At 39.9% G+C, this 27,046-nt stretch overlaps 1 protein-coding gene across 1 annotated transcript in view; it reads right to left on the reverse strand.

Moving 5' to 3' along the window:
- The window catches only part of ALDH1A1 (aldehyde dehydrogenase 1 family member A1), a 58,871-nt gene that overhangs the window by 17,033 nt on the left and 14,792 nt on the right, over positions 1-27,046 (reverse strand). Inside the window, exons 3-10 of the mRNA XM_030293935.1 lie at positions 20,285-20,425; positions 17,985-18,114; positions 15,792-15,853; positions 13,888-14,016; positions 12,371-12,484; positions 7,600-7,702; positions 5,855-6,039; positions 920-1,084 (exon numbers count right to left, since the gene is read on the reverse strand). Coding sequence (XP_030149795.1) covers positions 920-1,084; positions 5,855-6,039; positions 7,600-7,702; positions 12,371-12,484; positions 13,888-14,016; positions 15,792-15,853; positions 17,985-18,114; positions 20,285-20,425 — 1,029 coding nt within the window. The remainder of the gene's footprint in view (positions 1-919; positions 1,085-5,854; positions 6,040-7,599; positions 7,703-12,370; positions 12,485-13,887; positions 14,017-15,791; positions 15,854-17,984; positions 18,115-20,284; positions 20,426-27,046) is intronic.

Raw genomic sequence — 27,046 nt, forward strand, 5'->3', positions numbered from 1 at the left:
TCGGTGTTTTGCCTGTTTCCACGTCAACATACCTGCTGTAATGTTATGCTATAGTTGTGCAAGATGTTCCCATTTGAAGGAGACAGGGTAAAAAGCACATGGGACCCGTCTGCATCATTTCTCATAACAGCAGTTGAATCTACAATTACCTCAAAATAAGAGGCTTAATTTTGTTTCAAGTATTTTTTTTTTTTAATTCTAGCTAAAGTATACTGTATATTAGTTTCAGGAGTAGAATTTAATGTTCATCACTTACCTATAACACCCAGTGCATATCACAATTAAGTGCCTTCATTAAAAAAAAAAAAAAAATCCTGCCTATCTGGGGCACCTGGGTGGCTCAGTCGGTTAAGTGTCCAACTTTTGACTCAGGTCATGATCTCATGGTTCGTGAGTTCGAACCCCGTGTCTGGGTCTGTGGTGGCAGTGCAAAGCCTGCTTGAGATTCTCTCTTTCTGCCCCTCCAAACTCTCTCACTCTTTCTCTCTCTAAATAAATAAATAAACTTAAAAAAATCTAAAAAATCCTTCATATCATGTAATAATAATCATTAATAATCAATCCAATAATCTTCAAATATATTATTTCCAGAGGAGAAAAAGGAACAATGAAGATGAAGTTTTCTTCATCTCTCAGGCTGTGGAAGAATCACCTAGAAGTTATTAAGCATCCTGATCTGCCCTTGGCTGGAAACTCTTGGCCAGGCTCATGACTCCCTTACTATTTTGAGTCTTGATCACAAATAAACGTTTATCGGTAACAGAAATGGATAGTTACATGCAAACCAATAACGATGTTCAAAGAACCGAGAATTTTAAAGGGACACTTTGTACCCACACACGTAGAGAAAACCTGGCAACAAAGGTTGCCAGTTGAGTCCCGGCCTATTCATCTGTTCGAGCAGGATGAAAGCATTTACCTCCTCTTTGGCGATGCGCATCTCGTCTGTAACATTAGAGAAAACCGTGGGCTGGATGAAGTAGCCTTTATTCCCCCAGGGGCCTCCACCGCATTCCAGTTTGGCCCCTTCTTTCTTCCCACTCTCAATGAGGTCAAGTATTTTTTCATATTGTTCCTTGTCAATCTATTTGAAAAATATCATACGGAGCGGAAAATAAGTGAATGAATTAAGAAAGCAAGTTTATGGAAGTAATACATCACCCAGCCTGTTAATGAGGGCTTCAAAATGCTCGAATATTGTTATGAAGTCAAATATCCTATCAAAATAGCTGACAGAGGCTCAGATTAATTCTGTGTCTATTCTCCTGACTTTTCTGGAAAGCACACTTAAAGATAAATATTTGTATTTAGTATCTGTTTTATAGTTACATAAGAAAAGCACATGATCACTGCAAACAAGTGTTATTTATTTACATTATTTACGTATTTACCCTGGAAAAATGCCTGTTCATAGTCAAACATACTTACTTGACTACTGTAGTCCAAAGTGAAATAAAGAGTAAAAGGAAAAAAGAACTTTGGGAATGCGTTTAATTAAATATGGCAATTGGCAAGCAGATGTTTTGGGACTTTGCCGATCCCTAGACCTCTCTTTGGTTCTCCTCATTCCTATCTCCTCTGGCCAGATCCATGCTGACCACAGTCTGGTCATCCTCTTCAGTTCAGGTCCCTCTCAGCAGGTTAAGGTTTAGTTTTAAAGGAAAAAGATTAAGGGCGCCTGCCTGGCTCAGTCGGTTAAGCATCCGATTTCAGCTCAGGTCACGACTTCAGCTCAGGTCATGACTTCGGCTCAGGTCATGATCTCACGGTTCGTGAGTTAGAGCCCCCCGTATCTGTGCTGACAGCTCGGAGCCTGGAGCCTGCTTCGGATTCTGTGTCTTCCTCTCTCTCTGCCCCTTCCCTTCTCTCTCTCTCAAAAATAAGCAAGCATTATTATAAATTTTTTTTTTAATTTATTTTTGGGACAGAGAGAGACAGAGCATGAACGGGGGAGGGGCAGAGAGAGAGGGAGACACAGAATCGGAAACAGGCTCCAGGCTCCGAGCCATCAGCCCAGAGCCTGACGAGGGGCTCGAACTCACGGACCGTGAGATCGTGACCTGGCTGAAGTCGGACGCTTAACCGACTGCGCCACCCAGGCGCCCCTATTATAAATTTTTAAAGGAAAACGATTGAAGATCCAGGAGTCAAGTGGGGGGGGACCCTCTTGCTAGCTCAACTTGTCTTTTCTCACTACTTAAAAAGTGTTGCTCTTCATCATCTTTTACCCTGCAATCTCCCCCATCTTCTAAATCCCAGAAAAAGGTTTCAAAGACCTCTGACCACACAAACCAGCTCCTATGTCCAATTAGATTACGTGCTATCTGAAACCAGAAACGGTTTTCTAAAATCTGGCACGATATTCGGTACGACGTTGCTCAATCCTCCGTAGTGCACGATATTTAATTGAATAGTCTCCAAAGAAAATGTTCCTTCATTTCCAGCAAATTAAGGAAGTCGTAGGGTTGGTTTAAGAAATGTTGGTTTGATATTTAAATTGCTGCATAATACCTTCTACAGCCAGACTAAGTGGTGCTGTTAGTTCTGCCTGGTGAAAATATTCTGGTTTGTCAGCAAATAACCAAGCATCCTTGTGTCTCCGTGCAAAGCTTCCCTGGCCTATTCCAAAATATTCACTTGACTGTGGCCTCAAAACAATCGTGATTGTTATGGCCCTAAGCCATAACCTTTCCCTGCCTATGACCACAGTGGGTACTTGGTGACCGTGCTAGTCTAGCTTATGCACTGGGAGGTAAAGACTGAAAGGATTTGACTATTGGAAGACTTCGATGGTCAATAACCTCTAAAAATATAGGAATTCATCTTTTACTGTCTGGCTACTGACAATGTGGTTCTCTAACCAGCAACTTTAGCATTACTTGGTGGCGAAAATGCATTTCTCAGGCCTCACCCAAGACCTACTGCGTCAGAATTGGCCTTTTTAACGAGATCCTCTGGTAATTCAAATGCACAGGAAAGATTGGGCATGTTGCATTAGAGCTAGGCCTAATGAGGGAAGTTTTCAGTTATACTTAGGAACATACTCAGTTGAGTCCCGCTGATTTTGATTCACCATACATACTAATCTTCCTCAGAAGGTTTCAGACTGGCCATATCTGAATTTGGCTCTCCTTTTGGCCCTCAGGAACTTCTCAATAATGCTAGGATGTAGCAGGGGCTCTCTACTGTGCGATGGGCCGTTAGCTCATGGGCTAGTCTGAAATGTAATAGGGCATGGCGTTGTAATAGCCTCAAAGTATACATTTTGATGTGTTTGAATGCGCAAATTCTTTCATTCCTTAGGGTTCGTGGGCTGAGAAAGAAGAAAAAGGGGGAAATGACACGGACACATCCTTCAACTTATTTGGAAACCATAGATCAACAAAAGCAATGAGAGCAGATATATGGAGTTATTGATCTGTGATAATAATTGTCACCACAGTTGTAAATGGGAGACTGCAATTCTCACTTATTTAACAGACATTGAGCATGTACTGTGAACCAGGCACTTAGATAGATGCTTTATATAGATTATTGCATTTCACTGCACAATGACCCCACAAGATTGGTGTTACTACTTCCATTTTACAGATGAGAAAACAGAGCCTCAGGGGGGTTAGATTTTAAATCCAACCTCTATTTCCAAAGCCCATCTCTCCGCATTAAGACAAATGCAACTGTGCTGATAATGTGACAACATTTAATATTGGTATCATTACTTCTTTCTCAAATGAAAACATAGATATTTCCAGGTGTTGAAAAAGGCACATTTTGGTCTGTGAAATCAGACTGGAAAATCACTTTACCCATTAAGAAATTTATATATATGTATATATAATACACACATATATATGTACACATATATATATATGTGTGTGTGTATATGTAATATGTATTTACATATACTTGTATCTATAAATGTACTTAGTGCACAAATGTCTCTTTCTGTAAGTTTTGTCTTATAACAACAGATATTTTTAAGGGTGAAGAAGTTTCAAGGCCTTTTCAGTCTTCTCAAAAATCTACTTATGCTATTTACTCAGTAAAACTTGCGATGAAAATCTATTTGCTTATAGAGATTAAGGCCTCATATTAAGCAGTTAGATCACTGTTTACTTAAGATTCTATGAATAGGAATTTTCTTAAAGTCTATTTTAACTCCCTTCTCTTAGGAAGAATGAGGTATTCTAGATCAATTTTTGAGCCTCTGGTTGAATTGCACGGATCCCCCAATGGGAGAGTGTATTGCCCAACAATGTTTAATATTAAGTATCTTACATATTCTGTTCTCTTCATTTCCCCTTTCTTTCCTTCCCTGTTCCTCTTTGGATCTATCTATCTATCATCTATCTATCAATACATCAAATGGGAAAAATGCTTTACTTTTACATAGATAGGTAGTCATTTATAGAGAGAAATAATCAAACTGAAAACTTAGAATCCCATCCTTCTTTTAGAATTGGGGACCAAATCAAAATCAAATTTATTATATGTCTTGGCATCCATTTGAAAACTTACCTAATATGAGCAAAATCATCAATTACTTCTATGTACTCATTAACTCAAAGATAAAAACAAAACACATGTGACTGAGATAAATCAATGTATTACTTCATTTGCCAGCTGAGTTATTTTAGGGCTTTTAGGTTTCAATACCTGGCATTGTCTAAATCCTAAGATTTTCCTACTTGGCTATCTTGCATGAGCAGAAGAACCCAAAACATCCTTTTAACCTTTCCAGACTGTAAACTCCATGAGGTCAGGTATCATATCCTCCTTGTTCCTTTTGGCTTTGCCAGGTACTTATCCCAGTAAATTCACTATTTTGGTAAACCACATTTATTTTTGGTTTAGTAAGTTAAGATTAGTGTTTGCTTCAAATCAACAGCATGGAACAGTGTATAATTTTTAGTGTGAAAGAATAGAGACTCTAAGCTTAATGTCTACAGTCTAGAGAAGGATTTCTAAACAGCAGCCTTATTGGCATTTTATGGCAGAGAACTCTTAGTTGTGGGGCTCGCCTGTTGCATTGTAAGATGTTTTATAACATCTCTGGCCTCTACCCTCTACTAGATACCAGTAGAAACACCCCCTTTCCCAACTGAGAACCACTGCTCTACATCAAGGTCCCAGAGGGTTGGAGTAAATTTAGAACCAAAGATCCAGGAGCTTGCATAACAGACAATGAACAGGAAGGAAGGAAAGGGCAAAGATAGCTTTTGGGCAAGAACAAGACTCTCATGTTGATAATGGGTCTAAGAAGACAGAAAAAACTGGGAAGCCTAGGGTTGTTGGAGAACTAGGGTTCTCCACCTAAAATGAGAAGTTTGTCACAGAGCCAGGAACTCAGGACCTTCTAGGACACCCAGGCCACCATTAGAAGGCCAATCAGAGTAACTGAAGACTGAAGAGAGTTTAGAGGTATGCTTCCTGCCCACATCTGTGAGATGTAAACTGAGAAAAAGGACTGACTCAGAGGAAGATATAAATGATAGGACTGTATACAAACTTCCAAAGTGGACGGAGACCACATACAGGAATCAAGAGGTGTGCGGGTGGAGAAAAACAAGAAGCCTACAGCATTTGTTGTTTCTCCTCACATCTTTCATTTCCAACATGCTTCTAAACTGTTTCAAGACATGAAGAGTGGGCAACACACAAGAAAGGATGCTTTCTTTAAATCGGGCGCTGTATTTATTTATTTATTTATTTTTGTTAAATACCAAACTGATACAGTATTGTCACCTAGGAAGATCTGTGGCAAGGAAATAATCTTATTCAGTAATAAGTAAGCCTAAAGAGGGCACTTTATTCTTGTCCTCTGTGAAAGCTATTCCTTCCATTTTATACTCACTTGAGGGCCTTGACTGACTCCTGGGGTCAGAGGATTTCCAAGAACGTATTTTTTAGCCCGTTCAACACTCCTTCGAACAAACTCATCATAAATTGATTCTTCCACAAAGAGTCTAGATGCAGCTATGCAACACTGGCCTTGGTGGTAGAATAATCCATGGTGGGAAAATTCAATGGCATTATCCACTGCAAAGAAGACACTCACATTGAAGAAGAGTTATTTTCTAAAGGTTACATATTTTTGTACATATGTGTCAGAGGCAATATGGTGCTGTGGAAAACTTATGAGTTGCAGAATCAGACATAAATTCAATACATCCCACCTCTTATCATCCAGGTGACAAATTACCCTTTCTAATCCTCTCTGTGATATGGAAATGATAGCAAAGAACATTGAATCTAAAAAGAATTGTGGTTATTATTACAATTTGGATGTAGGTATTACCAAGAATATAGAAAGTGTCACCAGATCCAATCCCCCTGCAAACGATTTTTATAAATATCTCCATTTATACTTAGTTAGGTGACTATGAATATTTCAGGCTCCAAGTTTTAACTACATGACAAAGAAAATATGAACTATCAATTGCATTAAATAACTTAAAAATATTTTTAGACACCCTGATCAATAAGAAAAGTGTTATTTCTGAAAAAAAATTAATATTCAGAATCATTCACCAAGCTTTACAACCCTGGTCCAGAAAAAACATTCTCCAACTTTATTTAAAATATACTGTATTATTTCATATATGCCTATAAGCTCTTCTTCCCTATGTATTTGAGATGGTAGAATGGGTCTTGAAAGGGAGGAAAAGGTTGCGTCATTATTAAGTCCTAAACAACCTGAAGAAAGTTTTCTCTGCATTTTAATTTTTTAAATGCTGAAAACTTAATTGAACATATGTCAGTCGAGTGCTGTTGTATTTCTTTTGTGAACTAACCACACCTACTTACGTTGTAGTGGAAACAGTTCACAGGAAGGTTTGGTAAAAATCAGGAATCTCGTTTGTAGACTATATAATAAGGTAGCGTGGTCTGAAAAGCTTCAGTTATGACCACATTCAGCCATTTTTGTTCATTGCCACATACCTCAACTGCTAAAGAAAGAGCTAGATGAATGCTTGACAACCTATTTCTGCTAGTTGACATCCATTTAGAAAATAACTATGGGATTTTACTCGGTAATATACTGAGAATGAACCTGGGATATTGTATAGTGGAGTCAGATCATGATTGGAGATTGAATATATGTAAATTTGACTACACTTGCTAGGAAGAGAAAGAGAGGGAGAAATTCCTCGAATAATAGGCGTCATTTTCCCCTGGCCATTTCATTTAATGTGTGTATGACCCAGAGCGAAGGGAAAGGACAAATGTGAAATTTACTGTCTCCCTAGCTGGTCCCAGTACAATTTCACCATGCCTAACCCAATGCTAATATTTAAAGGCATAGACTTCATTAAGAATACACCATGGCTCCTAAGTGCAAAACAGTTTGTTTGCCTGGAGTTCAGCTGAGGAAATAGCAAACTCTTCCAAATCACGAGGAAAGAGTGTCTGTGTTAGACTTATCTAGGTGTTGTGCTTTAGGACAGTTTGAGAGACTTTCACGAGTAATTCTAGATTCTCATTAATGCCTTACATTTTGACATTAGGGGCAAACCCTTTTGTAAACTTCAGGTTCTCCGTACGGCATTACGGGACACCAAGGTGAGGGGTGAAAAGTTAAGAGTGGCTTTCACTCACAGTCGGCGTCGGCAAACACAATGCAGGGGCTCTTTCCACCAAGCTCCAGCGTCACCCTCTTCAGATTGCTTTTCCCGGCAGCTTCTTTGATCATTTTGCCAACCTGTAATGGAGCATTACAAAGGAGGAGGCTTAGTCTGCTCCCGTGAAGGTGGGTTTATTTGGCATTCTAAATTTAGACAATGTTTGTGCCATAGTTAAGTTTCATTAGGGAGAGACATTAGTGGCATTTTTCGAGACTGGCACTTTCAGATATCAAAGGCTCCTCCAACCGAGCACACATGCGATGAATCCGAAAAACGCTCATGAGAAAAGATCCACCGCTGACCTTGATGAACACCACTGGCCAGGAGGTAGTTTTCATTTTAATCAGAACTTCCCCTTTCTACTGATGGACTTGAGATGTCACGGTCCAGCCAAAACTTACCTACTTTAATTTTATCCCTCTACAGCAATCCAGAGAACTCTGTCCGAACGGTCATATTCACTAACCCCCCAAATCTCATCTCTGTTTCTCATCACGTGCTCCTTGTGACCTGGGTTGACTCCAGTCCTGCCCTTCCTTGGGGTCCAGCTGATATCTGAACACTTCTTTGAAGCCTGCTCTGTTGACTCTGGGTAGACATGACCTTTTCTTCTTCTTTTGCCCCATACAACGCTCATGAGGATTGCTTCAGTGTCTACCTCGGATTGTATTATTTGTGTCCATATCAATTTCCCAAACAGGTATCACCTCCTTGGTAGCAGTGATAAAGTCCTATCATTGCGTATTTCTTGTTAGCACTATCTGTTGCGGTGGGGGTTTGTTTAACTATGAACTGACTGACAGGTATCTCTCTCTCTCTCTCTCTCTCTCTCTCTTCCTCTCTCTGTCTCCCCCCCTGCATTCTTCCCTTCCCCTCTCCCTCCACACCTTTGAACAGTAGAGCTAGAAAAAAGAAATTGGATCTGTGCTCTCTGCTGCTACTTCAGCTAGCTGGAATCCTACTGTTCTGGTTTCTTCTTTAATGCTTGCTGCCTCTCTTCAGAGAAAGACATTGTTTTCATTTTTTTTCTTTGTGGATCACATCCCATCAAGATTATTTTCTGTAGTTGTTTTATTTTTCCATCTCTAAAACCTGGCCTGCTTTACAACTATTTCCTCTTCATTAGTTTTACTGAAGTCCGAATGTACTTAAATGATCTTTGCTTTTCTTTTTTGAGAGATGATTCATTTTATCTTGCTTCTGGGTTTCTTTTCCTATTTGACACATCAGAGTTAAATAAAAAGTTTCTATCCCAATGGAACAAAAGATAAGTAGTTGCTTGCTGAGTGTGTGTTTGATTTTTACGTGGTTACTGAGCCGAATGCTACTGTGCATTACAGAGTAAAGCATTAATTAATCTGTCAATGTTTTTATCTTATTTCAAGATGTTGTGCACAAACCCTTTAATATGGGTGAATAAAGAGAAACTAACATGCTTGCAGTGGGGAAATCCTGTCTGAAATTTTTCTTATATACCATTTTCTTTCTGTAATGTACTTCTTATTCAATTTTCATTTAAGATGATTAAGAATTCTGTATTTCCTACATAATATTCTTTTCTTTTCCTCCTTTGAATTTAATTCTTTCTGCATCTTTTTTTTTCTTAATTTTTTAACTTAGAAACATTTATTGGGGAAACTTGATTAAAGTAGGTAAGTTTTGTCTTGGGGAAGGGAATAAGATTGGAGATATTTTTCTTAAAGCCACATATGTCAGAAGAATGAGAATGAAGAATGGCTAGAAGTATGAGTAAGAGAGGAAGGTTACACATCTGCTTAGGACAAGTTTAGATGGCAAACAAAAGGTTTGAGTTTTCTCAAAGGTCTAGCTAATGCTAAAAGAAGGAAACATCAATTTTTGTCTTGTGATTTTGTTCCTTTACTTGGAAAAAAGTAAAGGTTTATCATTTTTTCTTAAAAAGGCTCTGCAATGAGAAGGATAAGAACCTTCAAGACCATGGTCAACAATATGTGGCATGATAACGTGGCATTGCCATGTGGGGCAGAAACAGCAGGTGCTCGTGAAAATAGCCGAGCTTATCTCACCATGCACAGTGTATGTTGGATTCTGTTTTAAACGAATCGAATGAGGCATGAACATTCTTCTCTTACCAGAAGGATTTTTAGAAAGAGTGTCATTGCTATAAGGACCACACAAGATGGAATCCCCTGTTTGCCTCTTTCACGGCCCTTGGCAAGTCTATCTGCTAAACACAAACCTGAAGCTAAAAGAGAGCCCAGGAAGACCGAGTTTTCTGCGTGGCCTCTAAAATCATCTTGGTTACACTTGATTATTTAATGCTTATTCAGAAGTAGTTACTGTACTGGTTTCTGCAGATAACAATGCATAAAATAGTCTTTGAGGATGGTCAGCAAAGGAGAGAGATCCACGATCAAGCAAAGAGCACGAGCTATTATAATCATGTACCATGGTTAATGGGGACACAGGAGGGGAGGTTCAAATTCAGGATGGGGGCACCTGGGTGGCTCAGTCGGTTAAACATCCAACTCCTGATTTCGGCTTGGGTCATGAGCTCACAGTTTGTGGGATGGAGCCTCGTGTCAGGCTCTGCACTGATAACACAGAGCCTGCTTGGGATTCTCTCTCTCCCTCTCTCTCAGCCTCTCTCTGTCTCTCTCTCTCTCAATAACAAATAAATAAGCATTTTAAAAATTCAGCATGCCCCCGGAACTGCAGAGACAGCCATAGAGGTAACATGTGGCAGCAGCCTTATCTTAGTAGGTGTGGCCACCAGTGGGCACAAGCCTGGAGGAAGGAAACGATACATCTGAGTCCTCTATAGGGTGCTCGCTAGTAAGGTGTTTACTACTCATTAGCTCTGTCAATTTTATTCTGTACACTAAGGTAGACATTATTATTCCCATTCACAAATTAGAAATGCAAGTTTAGCAATGATACTTAACTTTTGGAAGACACACTGCATAAAGGGATAGAGTCAGAATTTGAGCCCAGATGTTGCCTGCCTAGTCTGTTAACCTCAATTTTTTTCTATTTTTGGCAGGCAAAGTCCCCCAAAATGCTGCAGGGGCCTGGGGATGGGCCAAGACAAATAGGCAGTGGTTCCAGAGAGGCGGTCAGGCAACAGCCCAGATGAACTAGAGAATGAGTGGGCATGGGATCTAGAGGAGGAAATATGCATGGAGTCCTTTGGGGGAAGGTCTAGAATGCTCAGCTGAGGAGTTTGTACCTTCCTGCCCTTATCTCCTCTGCTATGATTCTGATCTGTGACTTTACCACTTTCTAACTTATTGCCATGTCTCATTTCCAATTATTTTGTCCCACCGAATGCAGGATTTGCTTTCCCTCACATCAACTAGGGGTTTGCAGAATGTAAACTTTTTCTATTCTATGTCTATGAAATGTAAGAAAAAGTACATAAGTATTTAATTTTTAAAAAAAATCAAGAAGAGTAACTTTTGATTTTCCACCATTTAAAAAAATTTTTAATGTTTTATTTATTTTTGAGAAACAGAGAGACAGAGTGTGAGCAGGGCAGGGGCAGAGAGAGAGAGAATAGCTGAAGCAGGCTCCAGGCTCCGAGCTGTCAGCACAGAGCCCGACGCGAGGCTCAAACCCATAGACCGCGAGACCATGACCTGAGTCGAAGTCAGACGCTTAACCGACTGAGCCCCCCCCAGGTGCCCGTCCACCATTTTAATTCTCTATGTAGATGTTTCTTTATACTGGAGTGGCTAAGTAGGAGTATAAAATAATCCAATTAGCTTCTCCTCATTATCTAGAATGTTCTTCTTGCTTCTCAATCTCCAAGGGAGTTAAAAAAGTAACCCCTCTTCAAAATTCAGAGCAAGTCCTAACACCTACGTAGACATCACCATTCCTTATTCCTTCCTGTGAATGCCCTCAGAGCAGTCGACACATATCACAGTATCTTATCACGTCTTGCTGTGTATCTTATTTGTAACAGCCACTTTATAGGAAAGCATTCTCATTCTTCAAACTTTCTACTGAATACCAGTAAAAGGTTTGCACTGATCTTCTAACAATGTCACATGATCCAATAAGAGGACTCAAATTGTGTTTTACTTGGTACAGTATGATTTTACCACTGTCTTTTGCTTGCAATAGGAAATCATCTCAATAGGTGGGAATCTATTCTCCCAAACTCCACTTTCCAGGAAGCGCTCTCTCTCTCTCTCCTTCCTGCCTCTTCTTGCAGTGCCCATGGCTGAGACCCTGTTCTTTAGCCTTCCAGAAGGTCGCACTGGAGCCAAAAAGGCATAAAAGTTAGGCTAAACCAGCAGTAACATTCAGGAAGCTGGGTTGCTGGCTCCCTTTCAGAACGATCAAGAAACAGAGAACCCCAAATAAGGAGCTAAGGGTGATGTTCTGCAATTTAATTTTCGTAATCTACAGGGTAAAATTACATTCATTCATACAAATCACTGTGGCTCTATTTAGAATTTCTATCATAAACCATACTAATCACATGACAGGATCCAATCGGCTCTAGTTCTCATCAGGGAAAGGAATGAACATTCTAAAAGCAGTTCACTGTAGTCCGAGTTTGTCACAGGTATTCCGTTTCATCTCAACTACATCTGCTTATGTTCTATAAACACGTCTGAAGGCTTGAATAAGGAACAAATCATTAAAAAGAACTTTTGTTTTAAAGAAACGTCGGCTTAAAAACAGTTACATAAAACACACGCTTCTGACACCGGAGATACAGACATTCCTCACTACTGGCCCGAGTAACTGATTACCTCTGTAGATCCTGTGAAGGCCACTTTGTCTATGTCCATGTGGGAAGAAATGGCCGCCCCTGCGGTAGGTCCATAACCAGGCACAATGTTCACTACTCCTGGAGGGAAACCTGCCTGAGGATACAAAGTAAAATATTTACAACAGAACTGAGAATCTCATTCTACGACAAAAAAGAGGCGTGTATGGGATCAAAGTTGCCTCTTTATGCCGAGCTTATGAGTTTCTCTATCAGGAAAGATTCGTTTATGTGGTTTTATTATTATTATTTCATTTCTCAGCCCACTTAAAATAACCTCAAGAGTTGCATTGCTGGGGAAGCATTTCTCCTCGGGGTAAGACCGTGTTTGACTTTTATGGGTCATTGCCCCAGTGATGGCTGTCTCAGAAAGATAGTATGGGTAAAAGAACTTGGTAAATTACTCACATAGAAGGAAAGCAATGCGTTTATTAACCTATCGGCAAATCTAAAAGGATCTTACACTTTTAGTTTCTAGCTATTGATTGTGCAGGGCATACCAACTGGGTGGCAAAAGCCTACTGGCAATATTTAATCAGTAAAACATTAAATAAGAATTGTCATCCCATGCATGATTAAGTGGCACAGACTGATTTCATTCCTGGTTAAAAAAATGATGAGGTAGAAAACAGTGTGTACCTGAGATGGGCACAGTCACCTTTCATGTTGTAGGCACCAACGTGCCCCATTTTGATATATCTTTGCCTTTTTTTTTAAGTGAAGAATAGTTTTAAGACTTACACTCAGGTCTTTAAAATGTAAGTGTCTAGTAACTAAAGCTTGTTTTCTAAGTTCTGGAAAGACATGAAGGACAATGGGCAATAAATTGTTTGCAAGAAAAAAGGTATTAACACAATCCAGACAGTGGATGGAAATAAATTTCACGTGCAATTTTTTTTTTGCCACTTGTTAAGCAAGAAGGCAAATGCAGAGGAAACTAGAATAGAAAACAGAATATAAACATGTCCCCTTGTGGGTAGATGTGTTCAAAAATTATGTGGCACAATATTACAAGTGAGCAGAGAGGCCTCCAACCTTCGAATGGACTAGTTTTTTTTTTTTAATTTTAAATCGCAGAACCTCCAGGCCATCGGTACCGGTTATAAACCAATTTTCATTTCAATATTCGAAAGAAGGATACTTCAGTTTCAACATGAAGTCACATTCATGAGAGTTAGGCCAAAGAAACAAATAAACAAGGGGCGCGGTCTCCCAAAAATGAATAAACATTAAAAAAATTTTAAAAAGAAACAAACAAACAAAAGTGATCATAAGGTGACTGTTTGACATGAAGCCTTTGAATCTGGCATCTTATCTCCATTTGGGCAGAGGTGCATTTGGGCTGATTGCAAAAAATCTCAACTGGCAGCCATATTAAATTTGTCTTCGTCACTGGCCAGGAGCCATTGGGAGGTAGTTTAGGGGAGCACGAAGTGAGGTCTTCTTATTGTAAATGAAGGCTCCCGAGTTCTTGTGCATATTTTGATGGGGGAAACTCACCTCTTTTATTAAAGATGCCACGTGAAGAGCAGTGAGAGGAGTTTGCTCTGCAGGTTTGACGACCACTGTATTTCCGCAGCTAAGGGCAGGCCCTATCTTCCAAATGAGCATGACCAACGGGAAATTCCACTAGAAAGCAATATATAACAATAGATTCTTTGTATCACTGAAAGCTACATTTGCCAATCTAACTTCTACATTAGCCACTACCCATCGATGTGAAATAATAATTGTAGTAGTTTTGTGTGGTCAACTGGTGTATTCGAATTCAGTTAACTGCTAAAAGCAAACTCATAAATGCTAAAAAGCTCCAAATAAGCTAGCTGTGGGACGGGAGTGGAAGAGAGCCATACAATTTTATCAAGGGCTGTTATTATGAGTTCTTCATCTACTGGAGGGGAAAAAAAAAAATCACTGCATGGTTTAAAAATCAAACCTTGCTATTAAACACACTAGAAGTTATCTGTACGTGTTTGAAAGTGTGATTATTCCTCCCTCCTTATAGATCATTTATTGTAACTACACACCCAATAGTGAGACTTAACAGTGACCTGAAACAAATGTAACACTGTATGTCAGCTATACTTCAATAATAAAAATTATATGTATGTGAGTGTGTGTGTGGGTATGGGGGTATGTGGGTATGTGTTTATTTCTAAGACAAATATCTCGCTAAAGACATTAAAGTTTAGCATCTGGTGGCTAAGAACTTGGTTCAAATCTCAGCTCAGTCACTGACTAGCCCAGTGAACTCAGACAAGTTACATGCTCTCCTTGGATGATTTCTTCATCTGTAAGTACTGATAAAAATCCTCTCTACTTTGGAAGGTCATCCTGAGGATTCTTCAAGAAAGTAGGCCAAAGACTTAACAGACTGACTGATTCATCATAGTCATGCAATAACTATTAGCCATTATTAGTGCCCAGGGTTTTGTAGTTTTTATTAATTTTATTGAGATTTGTGAAGTAATGAGCAATTTCATTCAAAAAATTGTATGTATGCATTTCAGTCTCATTGGAGCAGAAGCTAATTCATTGTGACTTCCTCATTTAAAAACTTCACGGGTGGCTGTGTGGTTCCATCAGTTAAGCAACCAACCCCTGATTTCAGCTCAGGTCATGATCTCATGATTCAGAGATGGAGACTCGTATTGGGCTCTTTGCTGACAACCTGGAACCAGCTTGGGGTTCTCTCTCTTCCTCTCTCTCTGCTCATTCCCTACTCGCACCTGCTCTCTCTCTCTCTCTCAAAATAAATAAACATTTTTAAAAAATAATCAAAAACTTCAGAATACTCTGCCAACTTTTTATTTGGCCTCTTTGAATATGTTGGCGAAATCTGTTAGGTAGCCTCCTCTTTTGGGGGTTTAAAAGAAAATCTTCATGATTCTGCTTAAAAATACTACTAAAGGTAGGATACATTCCATACAGTGGTCCAACAGTTCCTTCCATTTTAATTGAAAACAGGCATTTAGGACATGAACACTGGTTGCTACTATTCTCCATGATAAGTCTCAATGAGGAGATAAAAAGTGAAGAATAGAAGCAGAGAAGTTGGTGATGACCACTTTGGTTACATGTGAAACACGGGTCTTAAAAAGAGTATATAACACAGCATTTTAAAAACAAACCATACAGTAAATGTCAATGTCAATGCTGAAACACATTCAAGTACTGAAACACTCAAGAGATACACCACAATATAGACACGATTCTGGACTAACTCATTTGTACCTAAAGAGTTCAGTCACAGGGAGACCTAAGCTCATCAGTTACTACATTTGGTCCACATTTAGCAAATCTCCGAGAACGTATTTATGTTGGATAAAGCTTCTTTACCAAATGAAATAGAATTCTTTTTTTTTCTTTTTTAAAATGGAAAATGATATAGAAAACCAACTTACAGGAATGATTTGGCCACATACACCAATAGGCTCATGTTTTGTATAAGTAAAAAAGTTTCCATCTGGAAAATAAAACACAATCATTTATGGACAAGTATATTTGACATACATGGGATGGTGGTTTGGGTTGATACTTACAGAAAGGTATACACAATAACTAAAAACAAAAACAAGGGTGCCTGGGTGGCTCAGTCAGTTAAGCATCTGACTTCAGCTCAGGTCACGATCTCATAGCGCATGAGTTCGAGCCCCACATCTGGCTCTGTGCTGACAATTCAGAGCCTGGAGCCTGCTTTGGATTGTGTCTCCTTCTCTCTCTGCCTCTCCCCAACTCACACTCTATCTCTATCTCTCTCCAAATAAACAAACGTTGAAAAAAATAATAATAAAAACAAAACCAAAAATTTAGGAAACCAAGAAAACATATCTCCAACCACTTACAAAATGAAAAATTGTGTTCTGAAATAGTAATTTGAAATGAGAGGAACCATAAAACTGATATAGGTCAAGGAAAAGATGTGAAACCAGAAAATATCTGAAAGATATTTAGTTCTATCTCTCACCCATGTAGAAGGGCTATTTTCTAAATTATCCTCATTCTCAAAGTTTACTTTCTTTCTTAAGAAAAAAGGTAAAAGGGGGGCACCTAGGTGCCCCTGTCAGTTGAGCATCACACTCTTGGTTTCAGCTCAGGTCATGATCATGGTTTGTGAGTTCCAGCCCTGTGCTGGGCTCTGTGCAGACAGTGCAGAGCCTCCTTGGGATTCTCTGTTTCTCTCCCTCTTTCTCTGCCCCAACCCCACTCATGCACATGCACACGCACATGCACATGTGCTCTCTCTCTCTCTTTTTCTCTTTCTCAAAATATATAAATAAACTTAAAAAAAAAAGAAAAAGAAAAAAGGTAAAAGGTGTATGACTAAGAAAATACCTGTTAGAGTGCTATTTCTGACAGTTCTAACTTCTATCAGTAATGGCAGAATTTTTTTGAAGTAAAACTAATAAAATTAGAAGAGAGTAGAATTAAAAAAAAAAAACTATCTCCCTACAAGCCTATTGCTTATTCTAAAGGCTTTTTTTTTCCTACCAAAAAATAAAAGCAGACTCTATTAATCCATGAAAAAAAAATGCCAGAAGTAAAACACATTGCTAAAAAAAGTGTCAGAAGTAAAAGACATTGCTTTGCAATCTGGATTTCATTGATTGATATACCTCAAAGTTTGATGTGGTCATTCTGAGGTTACATGGCACATTTTGTTCTGTTCTATTCTAGTTCTCACAAAAACTTCCTGGCTATCATAGCAAGAAAGCTCCTTATCAAGTCTATTTGTACTTAAAATGGTTTCTCCCTCGTCAAAGGGTAAAGCAAGAATTTCTAACATAGCCACATTTCTTGTTTTTTACCATGGTCTCACTCCCCCCCCCCCCTTTTAATTCCTGGCTATCACTTTTAACCTGCTGGAGGCTGTCATGAGATTGAAAATACCCAGGAGGGCCAGCCCAGAGGGTGTTGTACTTCTACAGCCAGTAAGTGCATTTATAGGAATTAAATTCTACCCATCATGTTTTCCAAACTGATGCTTCTTTATATTCATATCTCATTATGTGCATTCTCTACTGAAATAATAAAACACGTGCATACACATCTACTCACACAAATTCTTAAATTGGGCTGTAAACACAGTCTCCTCTTGCTTTGAAGCTACTTGAAATAAATCAATGTGAATTGGTTTGTTTAATTAATCTGCTGTAACTACTGAGTTAGACCAGGCACAGATGACCATAACTGGCTCACTCTGGAACATGCAAAGACACTTAAATAATTACATTATAGGAGGGGTATAAATGCCACTACTGGAATACACAATAAATAATTTGAGGCCAGCTTTGAAAAGTTTGTGCCATGAGAGAGACAATTGCCCTAATTCAGTGATTGTGGGCACAAGACTGCTCTTGCTTTAAAATTGTCTAACACATCTGTAGTGGTACTTTCTGTGTGACTATGCAGAAACAATGTTAAATATGTGATAAATCTTAGCAGAAGTTCAGAGCTGCATCGTCTCAAAGTCAAGGTGAAAATAAGACTGCCTTTTTGGGTGACATCTTTAAAAAGGAGGGTTTGGAATAATTCAGCTCTACAGTTATCTTCTTGCACCTACCCCCCATCCCTGGTGGTTTCTCAAAGCTCCTTACCGATGGGTATGGTGCGACCCTGGATCTTGTCAGCCCACCCTGCACAGTAGCGTAATGTCGTTATGCAGCCCCCTAAATCCATCTGATACGCGTTGGAGAATAGTTTTCCACCATTCATTGACTCCATTGTCTGAAAAAGAAATCAAACCTCAAACATAAACTTCCATAAACATTTTAGATTAAAAAATACAGCGTTATTATTTTCAATGATCATGTGTTAGAGAATTTTGGAAATAGAAAGAAATCCTGTAAGCCGTCTTATATCACCTTCCCTTTCTAACAAAGGGGGTAAAACAGAAAAGGGCTAAAATGACTTACTTAGACTTGCTTAAGGTCACATACCAAGATCCAGATAGAAAGGGCAGTGAGATTCTGGTTACTAATCCCTAGTGTTCCTTTCTTCTATCTCATTCTGACTGTCCTCCAGCTGACCAGCTTTCTAGGAATCGGTTCCAATTTGATAGACATGAAGTTGGTGAGAGTGAGTGCACCTAGTTTCGTTAGATCAGAGCTCCAACAAAATTTCACTTAGCGCATAAATACAACTGTGGGACAGTTAAATGTCGGGGACTATTAATAGTGCCTCAATGATTGGGGCGCCTGGGTGGCTCAGTCAGTTGAGCGTCTGACTTCGGCTCGGGTCATGATCTCGCCGTTTGTGGGTTCGAGTCCTGGGTCGGGCTCTGTGTTGACAGCTTGGAGCCTGGAGCCTGCTTCAGATTCTGTGTCTCCCTCTCTCTCTCTCTCTGCCCCTTCCCTACTCACTCTCTCTCTCTCTCAAAAATAAAAAAAACATTAAAAAAAATTAAAAAAAATAGTGCCTCGATGATTTTTAATTTTTGCATGCCATTTGGATATAACCAATCAAGTTACACAAACTTCAGTGACCCCTGCATCTTTTAGTTCATGAGTTCTCTTCAGTAGAAGTTTTAATTGTGAAACTCCCAGTTTTGCCACTATTATCATAATTCTTGTTTGAGTGGTCAGGCTGTAAAGCGCAACATTTTCTGGTCTAGTGCTCTAACCGTCTATTGGTATCAGATGACCTGTCTTCCTTTCCCCCTTTCCTTAAGCAGGAACTCTTAAGAGCTCTTTGGGACCTCATGTCCGGCCAGGGCAGGAATGTCCAGGTGACAAACTGTTAAAACAGCTCCTCGTTTATCAGACAATCTTCTGTCTCTGCATTATGTTGTGAGCCATCTCAAAACTTAGATCAAACGTGATTGTCGTGTCCTGATTTTCTTTCCCCCTTAGGAGCTTATCAGACAGAGGGAGCAAGCCCTCTACACCCCACAGAGCAGCTAAATAAGAAAAGTCAAGTTTTGGCAAATTCTGCTTTCTTCCTCCAGGACATTTTGGTTAATGTAATATTATTGTGTGTAACTCCTAAGTCCACACTTTTGCATACTTTGAATTACGCTGAACCTTTAAATAATAAATAGTTCTTTGATTAACTATAATTGCTCCTGTTGATTTAAAAATAAGTATAGAGGCTTCTTTGTTACTGCCAGTAAAAGATTCTAAAGGTAATAAAAATTTGCTCTGAAACTTGATCTTGGTTGGTATTGGTTTGGGTTCAATTGGCTTCACTATAATACCTAACTAAGAAGAAAATAAGGAAACACCCCGCCCATTTTACTTAACTGACTCATCTAACTGCCAAAATGTTTTTTTTATCAGTATACAATAAAATATAATTATTATAAGCCATGCACGATTGGATTTCTTTCCTTCTTCTTCACCTTTTTCAACTGTAAAGAGAATATCATTTAATCGAGACCATTGCGGATGCATACATCTCAGGAGGGGAAAAAGCAGCCATTTATTTATTAAGTGTCTTGGTGGGCTAGATTAAAGAGAAATAGATTTATTTTAGAGAAATATTCTGGGCACCTTTGACAAATTGTATGAGATTTTCCATAAAAGGGTCCCGTGTTCAAGTAAGTTGGAGAAACCCAGTGTACTATTCTAGGCTATTCACTGCATGTGACCTCGTTGAAGGCTCTAAGGAATTCTAGAATAGAGAAAAGAAATTTGTGTAGGTTGGTTTAACTTGGATTGCCAAGGTTTAGACTGTAGAATCTACACGAGTAGAAATTAACATCGTCTGGAACTAGAGTGCAGATTACTACTCGAGAATAAGCTCACTGATAAGATTTTCTGTACTGGAGCTGGTCGAGGTCTTTTCGTTTTGTTTGTAGTGAGCATGTAGTGATGACTAAAACATAACCGACATGCCAATCCAAACAACGAGTACTTTCTAGAGATCTCGCTACCTGCCCAGTTTGATTAATACTCACTGCCAGGAGAAGACGATCTCTTTCAATTAAGTCAGCCAACTTGTATATTAGCCGCCCTCTCTCTGAAGCATTCATGGTGCGCCATGGAGAGCCGATCTGAAAAGCCTGTCTTGCGGCCTTCACTGCTTTGTCAATATCCTCCTGTAAGTCAAAGGGAATTCAATTCAGTAGCCTAAACGCGTTAGCGAATCCAATGGCAGGAACCCTATAGAACAGACTAAAGGTCCTCATAAGTAGATGCTGTGTCCTCATTAGCCCAACGTCTAGCACATTGTACAAACTCAAGTATCGTGTACTAGAATTATACACCTGCTGCCTAATCTTTGGAATGATGAATTCCACACACAGAACTCAGGCTTGATTTCCTAGAATAGAAATATCATAATACTTAAGTATTGCTATCACTGAAAGGCTTCCCATACATATAGCAAATCATGTTTTAATTACTTTACACATATTAACTTATTTGATTCTTTTCTTAAGTGTTTATTTATTTCTGAGAGAGAGAGAGAGAGAGAAGGCACAAGCAGAGGAGGGGCAGAGGGAGCAGGGGACAGAGGATCTGAAGTGGGCTCCACACTGACGGCACAAGAGCCTCAACGCTGGGCTCAAACTCCCAAATCGTGAGACTATGACCTGAGCCGAAGTGGGATACTTAACGGACTGAGCCCCCTAGGCGCCCCAATTCATTTGATTCTTAAGAATTTTGTGAGACAAACACGTTCCCCATTTTACCGATGAAGAAAGTGAAGCAAAGAGAGAGAGGAAGTTTGCTCAAGGTCAGTGGCAGGAAGTGGCAGAAGGGAATTTTACACGGAGCGCCTCTAACTGTAGAGACTGCTTTTCACCACTACGTGATACTGCTTTGGTGACTGCGTTACCAAGAGTTCCAGGGAAAGCTCAAGATCGACTAAAATGGTGTGTATCATCTTGGATGGCCGGTGACCCTATAGCCTATACACTTTCATCTGGAACCTACTGCAGGTGTATAGGAACTGGGTTTTGCTGTTGAAGGGTAAAAATCATAATCGTGTGTTCATTCCTCTTGTGTAGAGAGAAAAAAGCATAGCAGAGTGAAACTGGTATAGAGAAGGATCTGTCTACATCTGGTTTCAGCTCAGGTCATGATCTCATGATTCGTGAGTTCGAGCCCCGCGTCGGGCTCTGTGCTGGCGGCTTGGAGCCTGCTTGGGATTCTTTCTGTCTCTCCCCCTTCCCCTCTCCCCTGCTTGTGCTCTCTCTCTCTATAAAAATACATAAAAATTTTTTCAAAATTAAAAGAAGTGTAATCTGGTGTGATGCAGTGATAATATTCACCGAGCACAAGTAAACATCCTTTCACTGTAATACATCACACACTTGTTTATCTCACTGCCTAACCTTTGAGGTTAAATATGTATATAGTCATATTTTGGGTATTCAGCTAATCACACTGATCGTTTATATTTGGACGTTGTTTTAGGCCATGGGCTCTAACCTTTTCCAAGGTATTTTCAGACAGCAGTGTTTGGGAAAAAAAAAACAAAAACACAAGAGTCTGAAATTGCCAGCAGGATCTGTGGATACCACAGCTTATAAAATATATGCTGCTCTGTGTTTAAACAGACCTGTGTGCCCCAGCTTTCTCTTGGATTCTTCTGTCAGTGTTCTGCTATTGGCCTTAACCAAATATGGTTTATCATAGGCGTCCTGGCCTCTCGAAGGGATATGGGAAAAAATGCCTTCAAGACAATTAACTCTGTCATACGGAAAATACATTCCTGAAATAAAGACCTTTTTGTGGTTGTGTCCTTTGGGTTATAATCCTCCTTTTCTCCTACCTTCTATTTTATCTTGCAGGCATAGAAATAGAGTAATGGTGGTTAATACATAGCTTTGGAAGAAAACAACTCAAGTTTGAATTCTGTTTCCTCATCTATTATCTGTGTGAGTTTTGGGATATCCATCCTTCCTTCCATCCATCCATCCTTCCGCCCATCCAAAAATATGTCAAACACTATTCTGTAAGTCTCGGCATCAGGTTGCTAACGATAAAATAGCGAAGATGGGAGACTGTCCTTTTGAAAATTAAATAAGGTAACACTGGAAACACATTTTCTATGTGACAGACATTACATTGAGTGTTCACTAAGTGGTAGCAAGTGCTATCATATTTGCGGCAAAACAACCTTAAAACAACTCTCAGTTCTAGTATATTTTAATTTTTTCCTTTCAGTTTTCACTACCCTGTATCATTTTAGGGCTTTATTATCTCATCCTGCTGCTAATCTTCCCATGTCCATTATCTTCTCTCACCAAACTGTCTTTTCTACTGCTATCAGGCTAATTTTCCTCAAACAATTTTACGTGATCCCTTTCCCTTTCAAATATTTGCAATGTCTCCCCTTGCCCTACGGTCCTAAGGCCAGACTCCTCTTCCTGATTTTCAAGACCCAACATTATGGGGCACCACCTCACCTACCCAAACTTGTGTTTACATTTTTTTCTCCTCTGTCTAGCCCAACTGCTTCTCATCTTTGCTCCTGCCATTCTCCTTCCCTAGAATGTTCTACCAGCACACTCCTTTACTTTGAAAATTCTACATGCTCTTTAAGACCCAGCTCAGGGGCAGCTGGGTGTCTCAGTCGGTTGAGCGCCTGACCCAACTTCGGCTCAGGTCATGATCTCACGGTTCATGAGTTTGAGGCTCACATCGGGCTCTGTGCTGACAGCTCAGAGCCTGGAGCCTGCTTCCAATTCTGGGTCTTCCTCTCTCTCTCTGCCCTTCCCCCATTCACACTCTGTTTCTCTCTTTCTCAAAAATAAACAGTAAAAAAAAAAAAAAAGACCCAGGTCAAAGATCAGAATCTACCTAAACTCTTGCCAGGCTAATCCAGCTTGATAGTAGCTACTAGTTAAGAGTTTACCAAGCTCTATGCACTAAGTGACACCCTCCATAACCCCGCAGTTTCTACCACGGTTAAGCACCACGCACCTTGTTTTACAGGACATGAAATCCAGCAGGAAACCTAGCAACCAAAATTAGATCTCACATCTGGCTCCAAAATCCAATTTCATAGCTTTGCAAGAATATCCTGATAGTGATCTTTGCAATGAATATTTATTGCTATCCGTATTAAAAGCTGTGCTATTCCTTACTATTCTGGGCCTACAATAGGCAGTTAATAAATATTTAATAATTTAATGACCTATCTTTTAAACTCATCATATTACATTGATTTTATAGAAGAGTGCTCCTGATATAAATAATTTGCTGATATTGACATTCACATCATAAATCGTACTTTAATCAATTCCATTATGTAACAGAGCCTTTACATTAACCGTATTAGGCATGAAGCTTGTTGTTACAAACATAATAAAAGTTTTACGACTAGTATCTCTTGGCTTTTTGTTCTGGGACTATAGCATCTGCAAGGACATTAGCTTTTTAATCAACCAGTAAACAATTTGGTACATTCAGATTTGCCACCATCAACAACGCTTTTGCCTTAGAGTGTTTAAAATGTTCCTTTTTTTGAAGTAAGGGACTAAAGCTGAATGGATGAAAGCGGATTGAATGAAGATAAAATATGAAAGTCCTCTTAAACATGGTTAAGGAAAGACAAACTTTTCTATCACTCCCAGGATGTGCATTTCCATAGTAAATCCATTCCAATTTGGAGAAAATAGTTCTCAGACCAGTTTTACTTTTACACTTGTCATAAGCACTTACTTTAATGGACATTTACTTTTATCCCCACCAATTATTTGTTGGGTCATGCTTAGTATTAAAAGCAGTTTTCAGGATTAGTCAATATAGCCTAAAAGAGCCAGTGAAGTGAAAAGAAAACAGTTCCCACCCACATCAGTGCTTTGCTTTGTAAGTTCCATTTGTTCTTGCCCCTCCTCCTTTCTTTATAACACCATTGAAAGGCGGTATATAGCCCATTGTTAGCTCCATTCTGCTCATAAATTAAATCCCCCAAACCTCTTGGCTCATTATCTAAAGAGTCAGTTCCAGAATATTAGGTTTACGGTGACTGTGTAATTTACTAGATTTGTACCTTTCGCTAAGCAACGTTAGAAGTTAGTACACATTTGTCGGCAAAACTGTGAGACCAGCAATAATTACTTAGAAAGAAACGTTAGTAGATTACCCCTGAAAGAGAACACGATGACAAGAGTGCTAAATATTAAGCAAGCTGTTGCTTACGCCGAACAGTTTATATCATAAACAACTGAACTCAAATGATCAAGTATCCAGCAACTCGATTAGCATTGTGACCTGATTTGAAGCTTTGCTGGATGTTAATGAGTGTCCCTGATCTACATTTGCACAGACAATGCTGCTCTGCTATGAGCAGGAGTAAAACTGCCAAAAAGCACACAGCAAACAAATGACCAACGTTTCTAAAGCTTCAGGTTTGATCATCAGCTCTCCCTCACTACGGTTTAGGAAGAAGGTAAATGCCACCACGATGCCAAGAAAAGTCCTCAGACTGCCTGAGGAGATTCAGCTGGAACTCCTGGCACAGATTTGTTTCACTGATGAAACTAAAGTTGGAAGCCCGTGGCAAAGAGAGATGTCCAAGGCACCAGAGCCAAAGCATCCGGAATACTTGTTCTGTTGTTAATTGCAAACTGCAACCAGTTCTGCGGTCTTACTCCTGAGTAGCATTTATACCTCTGGAGAGAAAGAGGAGGCAGCTGTCAGGGGGCTCAAATGTACCTTACCTTGCCCTTTATTGTTTTCCCCACCACCCCAGGGTCTCCAGAGCTACTCAAGCAACAAGAAGGACACTTGATGTAATATGGTGCTTTAATGCAGTGCTGCGTAGATCTCTGGAAGTCTCTGATAAAACGTCATTCCTCTTTGTTGAATGTGAAGAACACATTTTCCTCTTATTTCTAGGAATAGCCCAAAGGACACAGACTTCCGGGTCTCCTGGAGCATGTGACCAGGGACCATCAGTATGTCTCTGCTCAAGTTTGGTCTTGTCACATTTCATAGAGGTGCAGAGTGATGATCACAGCGCAGGTTCCAACTCTAACATTTTACTTATTAAGTCCATGCCCTCCATTAAATGCTAACAGAGGGGATACAACTTATTAATACCTAGTTCAGTGGTTCTCCAAGTATATGCCTCCACCTCCAACCCAACAAACTGGCAACATCAGAGTCACCTGAGAATCTGTCAGAAATGCAAATTCTCAGGCCCCACCCTAGCATTATGGAAACAAACTCTAGGGGTGGGTGGGGCCCGGCCATCTGTGTTTCAACAAGCCTTCCAGGGAATTCTGTTGCACGCAAAATTGTGAGAGCCACTGCCTTAGTCAACAGTTAATTTAGTACTAGATTTTTAAGATGAGGTGTGTGGGGTATATGGAAGCTCAGAGCTTGACGGAGGAGATTAGCTCATTCATCCGTTACCTGTAGAGTGTTAGACCCTGAAAATATAAAGGTGAGATGCAGTGTTGGTCTCTACAAGAAGCATGGGGTCTCAGACAAATTAACCCAAACCTATACAACACAAGGGTGATAATATAGGTGCATATGATGTCCTCTAATGACACAGGAAGAGGGCAATGCTACCTGGGAAGTTTGGGGTGTTTTAAAGAAGTGTAAAACCCTATAAAGACTGAGGTTTTTGGGGGTGCCTGGGTGGCTCAGTCAGTTAAGCGTCCGACGTCTGCTCAGGTCATGATCTCAGAGTTCATGGGTTCGAGCCCCATGTCGGGCTCTGTTCTAACAGCTCAGAGCCTGGAGCCTGCTTCCGATTCTGTGTCTCCCTCTTTCTCTGCCCCTCCCCCATCGCACTCTGTCTCTCTCTTTCTCAAACAAAAAAAAAGACAGTAAAAAACTTTTTAAAAAAGAGTGAGGCTTTTTTATGTGCCTGGCACTGTTAAAACATTTTACATCTTTTCTTATTTAACCTCCCCCAAGTTTTCCCTATCTCCCCATTTTACCCAAAAAGCAACAGAAACTCAAAGAGGGTAAATAAAGTATGGAACAGCTGTGGTCTCGCTGCAGATAATGATCTGAACTGGGTTCCAAGGGCTGCACCGTGACCTTGGCAGTCACGGAGGCTGATTCTGGGTGTGGTGAAGGTGGGACTCCTACGTCTTGGGGGAGGCCTGAGAAAAAGCCAAAACCAAGAGAGTTGTGGTTTGTTTGTTTGTTTGTTTCCCCAGAGCTGGTAAGAAGCCCGTGAAGAATTTATGTACGGATAAACTCTGGTGTATACACAAAGTGAAATCTGAAAGCAGGTGACATTTGTCTCCCTTCTATTAGGCTTCTACTTCTCAAGCTGTCGACCCTTCTGGCTAAACTCTGCATTCTTGCCCCTTGAGGCACGGATCTTATGTCTTCTGATAATACTGCCACCTGAATCCAGGCGCTTCTCTAAACCCAAACGAGCCTCTCAGGTCTATGGCTATCTTAAAATAGATCTGCAAGGCTTAATCTCACCTCGGTGATCTCACCAAGTGGGTAGAAGGTAATGAAAGAGTGGGAGCTGGGTAGGAACATGGCACTGACCCAGCGAACCGAACATTGTGCCACAAATGGTATGCACTTTGGATTGTTATCCTGACTTCATCTTTCAATGGTCTTTTTACGTAGCGAAATAATTTACCTTTTGATACCTGACGAGACAGAGATTTAAAGCTTGATAACATTTGGACTACTAAAGACTGAGAAACAGGGGCGCCTGGGTGGCTCATTCAGTTGAGCATCTGACTTCATTTCAGCTCAGGTCATGATACCAGGGTCTTGGGAGA

The sequence above is a fragment of the Lynx canadensis genome, chromosome D4, assembly GCF_007474595.2.
Source record: "Lynx canadensis isolate LIC74 chromosome D4, mLynCan4.pri.v2, whole genome shotgun sequence".
NCBI lineage: Eukaryota > Metazoa > Chordata > Mammalia > Carnivora > Felidae > Lynx > Lynx canadensis.